At 44.2% G+C, this 11687-nt stretch overlaps 1 protein-coding gene across 1 annotated transcript; it reads left to right on the top strand.

The window, feature by feature from the left end:
* Nucleotides 1-10238: 10238 nt before the first annotated feature.
* On the top strand, nucleotides 10239-11687 carry setmar (SET domain and mariner transposase fusion gene; the record flags this gene model as incomplete). Its single annotated transcript, XM_084440995.1, has 2 exons — nucleotides 10239-10343; nucleotides 10878-11687. The coding sequence occupies 2 exons, from the start codon at nucleotides 10239-10241 to the stop codon at nucleotides 11685-11687; spliced, it is 915 nt and encodes a 304-aa protein (XP_084297121.1).

Here is an 11687-nt window from a genome sequence, read left to right as displayed (position 1 = left end):
TTTTCCTCCTATTTTTTACACTATGATTTTCAGGTCATGTGTCTTTATTTGCATTTATCAAACTTTTCAAAACGAACTTTGTAAGAATGAAGATGTGACTGAAATTGGGATTGAAGCCTGATCTCCCATAGGACGTGTGGGAACTCTCCAAACAATGTCTGTGTCAGACTAGTCTTGCATAGCCAGACCAATCTCCACACTTCGTTTAAGCTGTGCCAGCGCTGGAGACAGGTCTGGCTGGACATATTACCATTCTGCAATAGGGGGGAAAAAAACACAGTATTTCTTTAAACCAATCACAGTCGTCTTGGGCGGAGCCAGCCCCGGACGCAGCGACGGTGCTCTTGCAAAATAATCGGGATCGAATCTGATTGGTGCCGAGAGAATCTCGGCCCGAATCAGATTAATTTGAGTTGCCAGTCTCGCCACTGATTGGGCAGTGTGACAACGAATTACAAGGTTTATTGCCAAAACATACATCCGTTGAGTCAGACTAGTGTCAGACATTAAAAACTACAGTTCTGTTTCAGTTTAGGCATTGACACAACAGATCATTTGATAGGAAAGGGACAGAGGGAGATATTCAAACTAGATAGAATCAGTCTCCAATGCTGCTGTAAAACACCAGGAGCACATAAAAACTCAAACCACAGATGACAGATTTTGGAAATCAGGAGAAAGATATTGGAAGAAATCCCTGACATCTTCTGGGAAAAGGGAACCGATACATGCTTTCCATTGTCTTTAAAGGCATGCATTCCAACAGTCTCAGATGAGTGCAAAAGAAGGGAGTAATTATGGATAATGGGGCATTATTACTTAGCACAGATGCTGCATTATCTGACAGTCAGCAGTTCTGCTTTAATCAACCAGGTGCTTCTAGATCCAAATTGTCTGCACTTGCTTTGTTGGTGGAGTTGAGAACACAAGTCTTAGGGGGAACCAATAAGCTTACTTGTGTGTTTCCTCACTTGCTTTTTACATGAATCATTGTAGTCTCGATAGCCTATAATCAAACAGTAGACATGTTTGTGTCCATCCCAACTTCTCTCAGAAAAGCATAGTGACAGATGCTAAAGACAACAGGTGAGAGGGAAGGAGCATGAATCTGAATCGATGGTTTCTCCCAACACCTTTTCCAAAGAGAACCACAATTCTACTTCAACACAATCCCAGTTTTATTATCTTCCTCAATTGGCAAGTGAGTCTCTATTGGCTGAAGGCTCTTTTTGTGTTTGATGTTTGACTGACGGCTGGTGGCTTTGTAGGGAAATCAGACCTTCTGTGTATGTTCCCCCGACAACGTATTCAGTACTCTGTTCTCTCATGTTCTGTTCCTCCCTCCCTGGATGGGTGAAGCTGATCTATTACGGTGACGGGGAAGAAAACAAGAGAGCTATTCATTCTGCTGTTTAGTTTGCTATGGAAGGTTGCAGTGACACCATTTGTAGCTGACTTCAAACCCTTGTAAGAGGAAACAAAATGGCTATACTGCTGTTCATCATTGAATTGCAGCAACAAACTGCTATTAATGTTAAATAGTGTTATATAATGCATTTGGACAGTGTTGTAAGTGAATCTCTTTGCTACATTGTTCTTTTTCCCTGAGTTGTGAGATGTCAGGAGAGGATGTGAGAAAATGTCATTGAATGTCAGAGAGCCTTTTGGGAGACATGGGGTCCTGTGTGCTGAAGTGATGAGCAGATAGAGCAGGAACTGGCCTTTCCCAAACCCTGTACACTGGTATTATACTTCGCCCATGTCATTACTTCCCCTTTAATCTCAAAGCCATGGACCCTCCTCTTTATTGTGTCCACGGCTGCTTTCAGATCTTTGGAAGAGAACTTGTTTCGTTGGATGCCAATCAATGGAGGCTTTTGAGACTGTGTACAAGGAGTCAGTGCCATGTGCCATCCCAGCGGCCTGTTTCCATGACAACCCGGCGCTGCTCCCACCTGCAGAAGCTGGCAGCAATCTGAAAAAAGCCCCCAAGGCACAGTGCCTGAAATACCACTGACAAGGTCAAGTCCCCGCAGGCACCAAACCACAAAAACACCATGTACCCTTTCAAAGGTGTGGGGGGAGAGAGAGAGGGGGCTAATTTTGCCTTGGCAATGAATTAACTAAATAACAAACCAATACCTCTTCATGTTGGAGTCAATATCCTACCTAAATTCAGTGGAGAGGGAAAAAAACTGACCGGTCAAAGTAAGCAGTTGTAAGCAAGTATATTTTATTTATAAAGCACATTTCTAAACCAAAGGTGCTGTATAATGGAAACAAGTTGAAATAGAGTGAATCACTGAGAAGGCTATTTCAGATGCCTCAAGCAGACAGCTGAGTTTGGTCTCTGATTATCATCTCTCACACCTCACAGGGCCACCCCAAAACCATGGTGACAATTTGAGATCAGGTTTTAAGAGATACATCAAGTAACTCAAGAATCATAGCTGAAATCAGGTGAAGCTCTCCGCAGGCAGTGTGCCCTAGCTGGAACATGAGACTAATTTTGAAAGTGTCGAGAGATCTGTCATCTCCTGATATTCCAGCCCAGAGCAGGTCCCGTTATGCTGGCCGGCTGGTGGCCATGTCTCTGCAGGTGGCTGCCCCTGGGTGTGAGTGTGGAGCTCCCAGCAGCCCAGAGCCAGGGTGACCTTCTGTCACCACCCCCTCCTTCAGCAGAGTTATCAGACCCACTGTGCCGAGAGAAATTAATCAGAATTTAATCTCCCCGCCCAGCGTGAAGGGGAAGCCGAGCCGTGCGGCACAGACCTGACACTCTCCATTAGGCTGGCTTTCTTAAGACTGGGATCTACTTTGTCAAAAGGCAGAGTAGAACTTAAAGGTTAAACTTCAGACAGAGATTTTATCCATTAATGAGTGAACCCCTAGCAGAGAGAGCAGATAGCATTGTGCATCAAAACGCTAAGACTTTGTCTATGTTTTTTTTTTTTTTAAAGTCAAGACACGTGTTTTATTCAGATGTGTTTCATCATGTCAATCACTTACATAAGATTGTGTGAAGCATTATGCTTTCATTTGTTTTCACAATGTCATTATATAATGTTTTATAAAAAACAAATTGACCTTCATGGAATCTTGGGCGACAGCTCAGTTACTCTCACATCTGAATGAGGTTTTTATGCTGTGTAGATATATAAATAGTTTCTCTTTATTATAATATAAAATATCAGTGCCTTCAAGCAAATATATAGAGACAGACAATGTATTTTTTTTACAATTCTGATTACACTAATGACCCAGTCTCGACTGACACACAGTAGGCTACCACAGCAGAACTGGCGGCTAATCGGCTCTTTTTCATGACTGGCCTCACTACCAGTGGAGGGGTTAATATGGCAACATCAATACCCAGTTTCCCAGGATGCAGGGACATTTTATTACCTCCGCCCCAGGGGCAAAGCCCCACAGGGCGGAAGGTAATGTTTTCGCCCCTGTCTGTGTGTGTGTGTATGTCTGCATGAGGACAGGATTAAACAAAAACTACTGGCCCGATATGCATGAAACTCGGTGGAGGGATGCATCATGGGCCAAGGAACTCACCATTAAATGTTGACCATGATTCATTCTTAGGTGTCTCTACAGTACCCATATTACTGTAACTTCAGTGTAGTGGGGGATTTAGGTTCCAGTTTCCTCATAGGTTTCAGGTTCTTGGCGCCACTTGCAATACCGAGCTTGGCCACTACGCCAAAAACTGGCTATTCCTGGCCATGGGGGCTTGCTTCATGCGCCACTGAGCAACTTTCATTGGATTGAATGGGCCGCCATCTTTGCATGCCTTATCCACTTCTTATAATACATCCATGATCCAGCCATGATCAGTTATGCTCGCGTCAACAGGCTGGTGTCTATTTACTTTTTCAGCTCGATCTGAAAGGTAGAACGCTAGAAAAAGGCATTTGTTTGGGGAGAAGAAGAAGGTACGTTTTTTAAAAGGTTTGCTTCATTGATTTAAAACAAATAAACAAGTCTCATCTCATTTCAGTTTTCTGTAAAATCAATCTAAAGCATGGCGTGGGAATGGACAGTCGTGGGAATAACAGGGACCCAGCTTTGCCGTGGTGCGGTTTTGACCCTAAACCCAGGCGGAGACAGCTTAAGTGTTCTGAAATTACAGCAATAACAGTGGAGAGCAACACTGCCGATTTTACAGTGGCAGTAAGGTGCATTGATTCAGCCTGTGACTGAGACTAACTGACCATAGATACAGTTCATGTGATGGGTTCCATCAATACTACTAACACATAGGTCTAATACACATAAGCCATGTTGACGTTTTGGTTATATCAGATACAGTACAGTATGTTGGTCCGTGCACTAAGCCAAATATTTACTTGATGAAAAACATGTTTGATTGGATCTCTCTCTTCCATCCTGGGGACAGCGTGGGTGTCAGCCCAGAGTGCAGTATGGTGACCTGCAGAGAGGCCACCTGTCTTCTACCCTGCCCCCACATCTCTCTCTCTCTCTCTCTCTCTCTCTCTCTCTCTCTCTCTCTCTCTCTCTCTCTCTATCTCTTGCTCAGAAGACTTAGAAGGTTTCAGTGATATGAAGTTCAAACTGTATCTTCTCCATGTTGTGTTAAACAGTTCATAGAGTAAATAAGACCTAAATGAACATATGGAAACAGAATCATTTTTCGTCAGCATTAATCATGTGCTAAATGCATAATGAATTGGTGGACTAGTTGTACTATTAGTGCTGTTCTCTCCGAGGGCCTAATTAAAAGCTTCAGTTGGCTTGTAGCCTGCGTGCTAAAGCACACTGCAACCTGTGTTAGGTTCTAAAACCGCCAGATAAAAACTCATTAATTTCTCCCATTCTGCCTTGACAACCAGGTCATGAACTGTTTCCCCTTTCTCGTCGGAAATGTTTTCAAAGTGGCAACTGATATGGCATATAGACTGAAATTTAAAATCAAAGATGGCATACCTGTTGGTGGTGTACGTGTGCATGTGTGTATGTGTGTGTGTGTGTGTGTGTGTGTATCAGCACCTCACTCACTCACCTCTGCATAACAACAGGGTAAGGAAGAGGCAAACGTTATCATTCATAATCACAATATATCTAGTCTTGTATGCTGAGAGCAACATATTCACTTTCATAGATAAGTCCCTGGAATGCATTATGTGCTGTACTCTTCCATAACGCTACAATTTTGTTTGTCTTAAAAACAGCTCAATCTTAATCGCACTGTTTGTGCCAGGAGGGCATGCACATCCTGGGTATAAAAGAGTTCTATCTATGATGTAAAATTGGTTCTAGGATGTACTGTATGGAACACGTCCTATTTAACAATATATGTTCAATCAATCAATCAATCTATCAAAACTTTATTTGTATAGCGCATTTCATACCCAGAGGCAACACAATGCGCTTTACAGAGAACAAGGGAGGTGGGCATACGATCCACCCCTACATATTCCAGAGGGAAGCAAAAAAAACAGTATCATCCGGTTCCCTGACCCCTCTCAACAAGGCGATCGAGCAAGCTCCAGGAGTATGTTTGTCTACCGGCTAAGAACATTTATAAAGCAATAAATTACATTAAATTACATTTTCAGAGTAAGAGAGGCTAAAAACATCATAGGAGAGACATGGCAAACACTGGTGTATGTCTGTGTGTGCATGAATGTGCCTGGGCCCAGATAGAGGCAGGGGTAGGGGTTGTTGTTGATTTTGCTTGCTTGGTATAGTGTGTGTACAGATGAAATTGACAACATTCAGCAGTGTTTGTGTGCTACACTCATCTCACTCTCCTCTGTGACTGGTATAAATGAACTTGTCCCAGACAGGCCATTTCATGCTTATGTGATTTCTGAGTGCAGGTGACAGCCCTGTTGAGCAGTATGAAGCCACTGTGATTGCAAGATGATTACTGACTAATGGCTGGGCCCCTGTTCAGCTCAGCATACAGTACACAAAGGACAGACAGTAGCTATGCATCAGCATTAATTTGCTTCATCCACCACAGCCACTGCCCAAAATACAAAATATGAGTAAAGAAATGTTGATTAAAAACCTTGGTTCCTAACCGTGCTCAGTGTGTGTAGTTCCCAGTGTAGGTAGGTATTGATTTAGATGGCTGCCTCCTTGAGTGCCTCTTATAATGAGCCATGTGGGTGAGGGGCTAGAAGCGATGATGTGAAAGGGGTCAGATGAGCATGTCATGACCTGTCCCTTAGTGCATTAATGTTATTTTCCTTTGTCAAAACAGGAGGCCAGAGAACCGTCATCTGATATTGTCCTCCAAAACCATGTCTAGAAAACCATGTCTGTTTTTTTTCTGAACATATAGGGTCCCTGAAAGGAGTTTCTGTGTGTTATGCACCCCAATCACACACGATAGCTCGCAGTGCTCACAATTATCTTCATCTCATCTTGATCCAGCCCAAAATCTGCGCATCATTTCTTCTGAGGGGTTCAGCACCATGGACAGCAGCCATGCAGAAACTTCCTGGGCAATTTAGACCAAATTCCCAAATACAAAAGAGAGAAATAGTGGAACTCCAGCAACATGGGAGGAGAACCTGAGAAGAACAGCGTTTTCAAAATGTTGAAATACCCGTACACGTATATGATGTTTGTAAGGATGACTTTATTCAGAATATTAACTCATTTGGCATCCCACATTGAAGATACTAAGCGCGGTCTATACATCTTTCCAGAATCCTTCCAGAATGTAAGGTCAAACACATACAGATGAGGCAATAGTCTATTTATCTCCTCAGAACTCTGCTATTTCTACACTGCTTGGCTAAGTACAGCACAGGGGTTATTATATCCCATCTGAAATAGGGATTCTGACCTATCGCAGGGTAAGTGGAAGTAGACAAAGTGAATCGATTGGATTCAGAGAGCAGAGCCTCTTGAGGGAATAAAGCTCTTTACAGGGTGATGCCCCTGGCTGTATGCTACTCAAGTCATTGATTAACTGTGCCCATGAAACAGCAAGGGAATGATTCCTATTCAGTTGGTACCAGAAAGTAAGTCTGCTGTATTGTAATCAATTGCGGAAATCAAAAGGCAAGGACATTATGAAATTCTGTATGCTGTTTATTTGAAGAGGCAATTCTTAATTCACAGTGGAATGCCTCCTTTTCCCATCACAATGTTTCCGTTATCTGATAAGTACAGCCACAGCCAGTCTAACAGGGTGAGGGTATGAGCAGGTAGTTCTAACCTGCACCCAGTCAGACTGGAGATCCATCATACTGCTGAGCTAAAAGATTACTATGACCCTAGGTCTGGGCTGTGGATAACACGGTATCACCACCAGGTCGTCTTTCAGTAGGCCCAGACTTACAAAACCATAATAACAACCCTGGCTGGTTCTTCCAAAAAGGATCATTCCTCTGTGTTTTTCTGCAGCAATGAAAGTTAAGTGGTATGCCGAATCAAATAGAAAATACACTCTTATCAGCTATTGATTACTTTCAACTCTAAACTACTTTTGCTGGATGTAATTAACAGATGTCACACCCAATGTGTGAGGGAAATGGAGTTTGTGTTCCAAATCGAACATGACGGGTTAAAAAAAAAAGTGCTTCCTTGGCACTTGAGTGGATGAACATCCCTGACTCCTCTTAATTGCTTTGTGGAATCTTGTCATGTGAGTAAATCATGCTACCACTGCAGTTGCCTAGCAGCAGAAGAAGTCACCCTGCCAGTCCCATGGGAGCTGATGCTTGCTCCAGGGCGTGCAAATGCAAGCGGAAGTCATTCTAGCGTGGATGTCACTTCACTAGAGCTGGGCGGGGGAAAGTTTGCGAATGCGCTATTTTGGCATTGGTTGATAGTTTTATTTGTTGTTTTCCTTCTCTCTGTTTTTTTCTTAGTTTGTTTTTTTTCTTTTCAATTTGAGTTTAAGTCCCACAGCAGAGGAGCAGTGGGAACTCCAGGGTGTAGTTTATCACCCCTTAAGACATGTTCTGTCATGCCTTGGTTCATTGGCTCTCAAGCTGATTTCCACTCAGTTCAGTTATTTTGTGCTGCTGTGATCTCACTGAATCCACAGAATGTTTGAGTTGAGCAGCCAATAAGGGCCTCCAACAACCTGTCTCATCAAGAGAGGAGGAGTGGTGTGGGTAGACATGCTTCATTCCATTGTCAGACACCATTGTGAGAGCTAGAGACTGTCAAATCATATAAGTCAAGAGATGGCTCACTAAAGGGGTACTCACTTCAAAGCAACATATTTCATTAGCACTAATCACTTACCAATAATGCACAGCAAAGAAAGAAAGAAAGAAAGAAAGAAAGAAAGAAAGAAAGAAAGAAAGAAAGAAAGAAAGAAAGAAAGAAAGAAAGAAAGAAAGAAAGAAAGAAGGAATATAAAATGTGATACAGGAGCACAAAAAATGTTTTTTAAATGTGAAATATAAGATACAGATTAGATGTCTCTTTACTCCTTCTTTTAAGTGGAAACATTGTGTGTGTATTCACAGGGGAATGCCAGACAAAAAATGTGCACAAGGACATTGTGAAAATGAGGATAGAGGGGGTATTCTCAGAGGAAGATAATGAAGGGTCAGTTTTGTGTGCTGCTGAAATACCAGCTGACAATGTGACCCACCCCCATCTGCTCCCCCGGCCATCAGAGAATCAACCTCTGGACATCAATTATACATGACAACATGGAAACAACATCACGGCAAGGTTGAGCCTAGAAAAGCTCCCCAGGCAATATGTGACATTCCTAAAACTATTAACTTTTTTTCCCCATGAACTGCACATGTGATAAGGAGTTCATCCCAGCATGGTCAAATGTTGTTAATGTCAAATAAAACACAACTTGCATTCATTTTGAGAAAACTATTTAGAAAGATATTTCCAGAGCGTGTCTTGCCAAACTCCAATAGCCTACAGCATGAGAGCACTATTTCCAGAGAACCTTAAATGACTTAAATTGATGCTGTAACATTGTCTGAAGCTATAATCATCCGTTTTTCTCCTCAGCATCATGCCTGCAAGGAGGTGTAGTCAAAAGCCTGATCATGGCTTCCCCTCTGTAGCTTCCCTGTTCCCTCCTCTCTCCCCATGGCTCTGAGGAGCAGATGGAGCATGGAGGTTCCAGAGCCCCATCAGTATGACACAGATAGATGATGTCACTGGGAGGACGCTAGGTTCACTCCCATTGTTGTCCATTTGGCGTATATCACCTAGGTAACGTGGGTACAGAAGTCCCCCTGCTGCAGTGGAAGGGAGGGTCCCTTTACACCACCCACCCACCCCCTGCCTGCCCCCCTTCTTTCACTGGCACTGCTGTGTCAGGCTGTCCCCCTCTCCCCCCAGCTGGGCCAGGCCTGGTTTCTCCGAGCTCTTAAAATGTGGGAACACTCACTCATGGCCATGTTTTTATTAGCTCATAGCCCAGTCAATCACACACTGATTAGACAGAGATAGATAGATAGATAGATAGATAGACAGACAGACAGACAGACAGACAGACAGACAGACAGACAGACCGACCGACCGACCGACCGACCGACCGACCGACCTACCTACCTACCTACCCACCCATTGTAGGTGGGTAGTTCATTATGTCCCAACTATTTACAAGGGTACACAGATATGCTACATGTGAGCAGTGCCTTTTTCACCTCAATGACACTACTGCCACCTTGTGTAAGCTAAACGCTGCAGGCTGCGTTCACACGACAGAGTTTGCAAGCTGCTAAAAACGCGAGGCGCACCGCATTGTCCCCGGCCGGCGCTATTCGTTGCCAATCGATAGAACACAACAATCATAGGGTTAGGGTTATTTTAACTTGTCCTCCGCGGAAAAGTTAAAATATTTTCAACCTTTCGGCCCTGATAAAACGCGAGATGCCTCGCTTCGGCAGACTCCAAGCGCGCTGCTCCATAGACAACAATGAAAAGCAACGCGCAAACGCGTTGACAAAATCTGCCGTATGAATGCACCTAATGCGTGTGAATGGTCCGTTAATGTTCTATCTAATCAATCAATGAGCCATCTAGAAAAAAATATAGAATCTGAATGACAAGATAGACTATACATATATTCCCAATGCCCGGATTGTGTTTACTTATCCAATTATGTGTATCGACGATGAACCAATGTAGCCTAAACACATTTTAGGTTAGGCTTACTTTTACTTTGAAGGATTCCCGACCAGGAAGTAGGCTGCTCCGTAAGATAGCGATTGAGAGTCCAAAACTTGAGTAAAAAAATATATTCTGAATAGTTGAACATGAATTTACAGGTGCTTGTGGATCGGGATCTGTGCAAAGGTCTTGAAAATATTCCCGTTATAATAGAGGGCAATATCTCCAAAGAGGAATATCCTACATTTCAGGTAAAAGTATGGTCGCCATCTGGTAGGAACGTAGTAATTTAGCTAACTATGTGGACAGTAGACCTGTTTTAGGGCTCAGTCCTCAGTGATATTGCATACAACCAGTCCAGTGCGCCCACACTCCGTTGCCTGATAAATCAGACAGAAATGTCGTAGTCAAAGATCTAGACCCAGGCAACTTCACAGGGCTCTGCAATATAACCGAGACCTGAAACAGTACATAAGAGGTGCTGGGTTCAGCACTTTCACACTCTGGTTTAATGGATGAATTGGATTTGGTCATTGACACTGGTAGCCAGTTTATTCTATGACACTTCTCATGCTTGTCTTGTCTCATGCTTGAACTTCTTACTGCCACCTGAGGGCAGCACATTACCACTGACCAGTGTTAAACTATAGGCTACTGTAAAGTGAGATGGATCATCCCAAATAATGACTCAATACTTTTATGTTTCTCTTGTGCCTCCGCTGCACAGTACTCACATTGAGTCATAGACGAGATCTGAAAAGTAGCCTAACTGTCTTTTGTTTCAGTATTCTCCAGAGAACATTCAGGGGCCAGGATGCAACATAGATCCCAGTGAGTGTGCTCTTCCTGGATGTTCCTGCCACTCCCACTCCTGTCTGACAGAGAGCTGCTCCTGCCTCCAGAGATATGGACGGACATATGACAGTCATGGCCGGCTGCCCGCCCAGGGGAGCACAGACCATGGGTACTGCAGGCCTGTGTTTGAGTGCAACGCCCTGTGCGGCTGCAGCGAGGCCTGCTGTAACCGGGTGGTCCAGAGAGGCCTCTGGATCAGGCTGGGGGTCTACCCAACACAGCACAGGGGCTGGGGGGTGAAGGCCCTGGAACCCATCCTCTGTGGCACCTTTGTCTGTGAATATGCAGGAGAGGTTATAGGTTGCGAGGAGGCCAGACGCAGGCAGCTAGCACAGGGCCCCGAGGACAACAACTACATCATCGCTGTGAGGGAGCACGCAGGACAAGGCCCTGTCAGTGAGACATTTGTGGACCCAGCGATGGTGGGGAATGTGGGCCGTTTTCTGAACCACTCCTGCCAGCCTAACCTGGTCATGGTGCCTGTCCGAGTCCACTCCCTTGTACCCAGGCTGGCTCTGTTCGCCGGGAGTGACATCGCCGCCCAAGAGGAACTGACATTTGACTACTCAGGATGCTATGGCAACAAGACAGCTGTTGAGAGGCAAACGTTGGTGCACAATGACCCCGGGGCAGAAGCTAGCGGCACAGCTACAGGTACACCACAGAGGAAACCGTGCCGCTGTGGTGCGAACAACTGTGTCAGATTCCTTCCGTTGGACATTTCTGTTCTCGGCAGTTAA

This window comes from Borostomias antarcticus, assembly GCF_949987555.1.
Source record: "Borostomias antarcticus genome assembly, chromosome: 7".
Taxonomy (NCBI): Eukaryota; Metazoa; Chordata; class Actinopteri; order Stomiiformes; family Stomiidae; genus Borostomias; species Borostomias antarcticus.
This window is presented reverse-complemented; position numbering and strand designations above follow the sequence as displayed.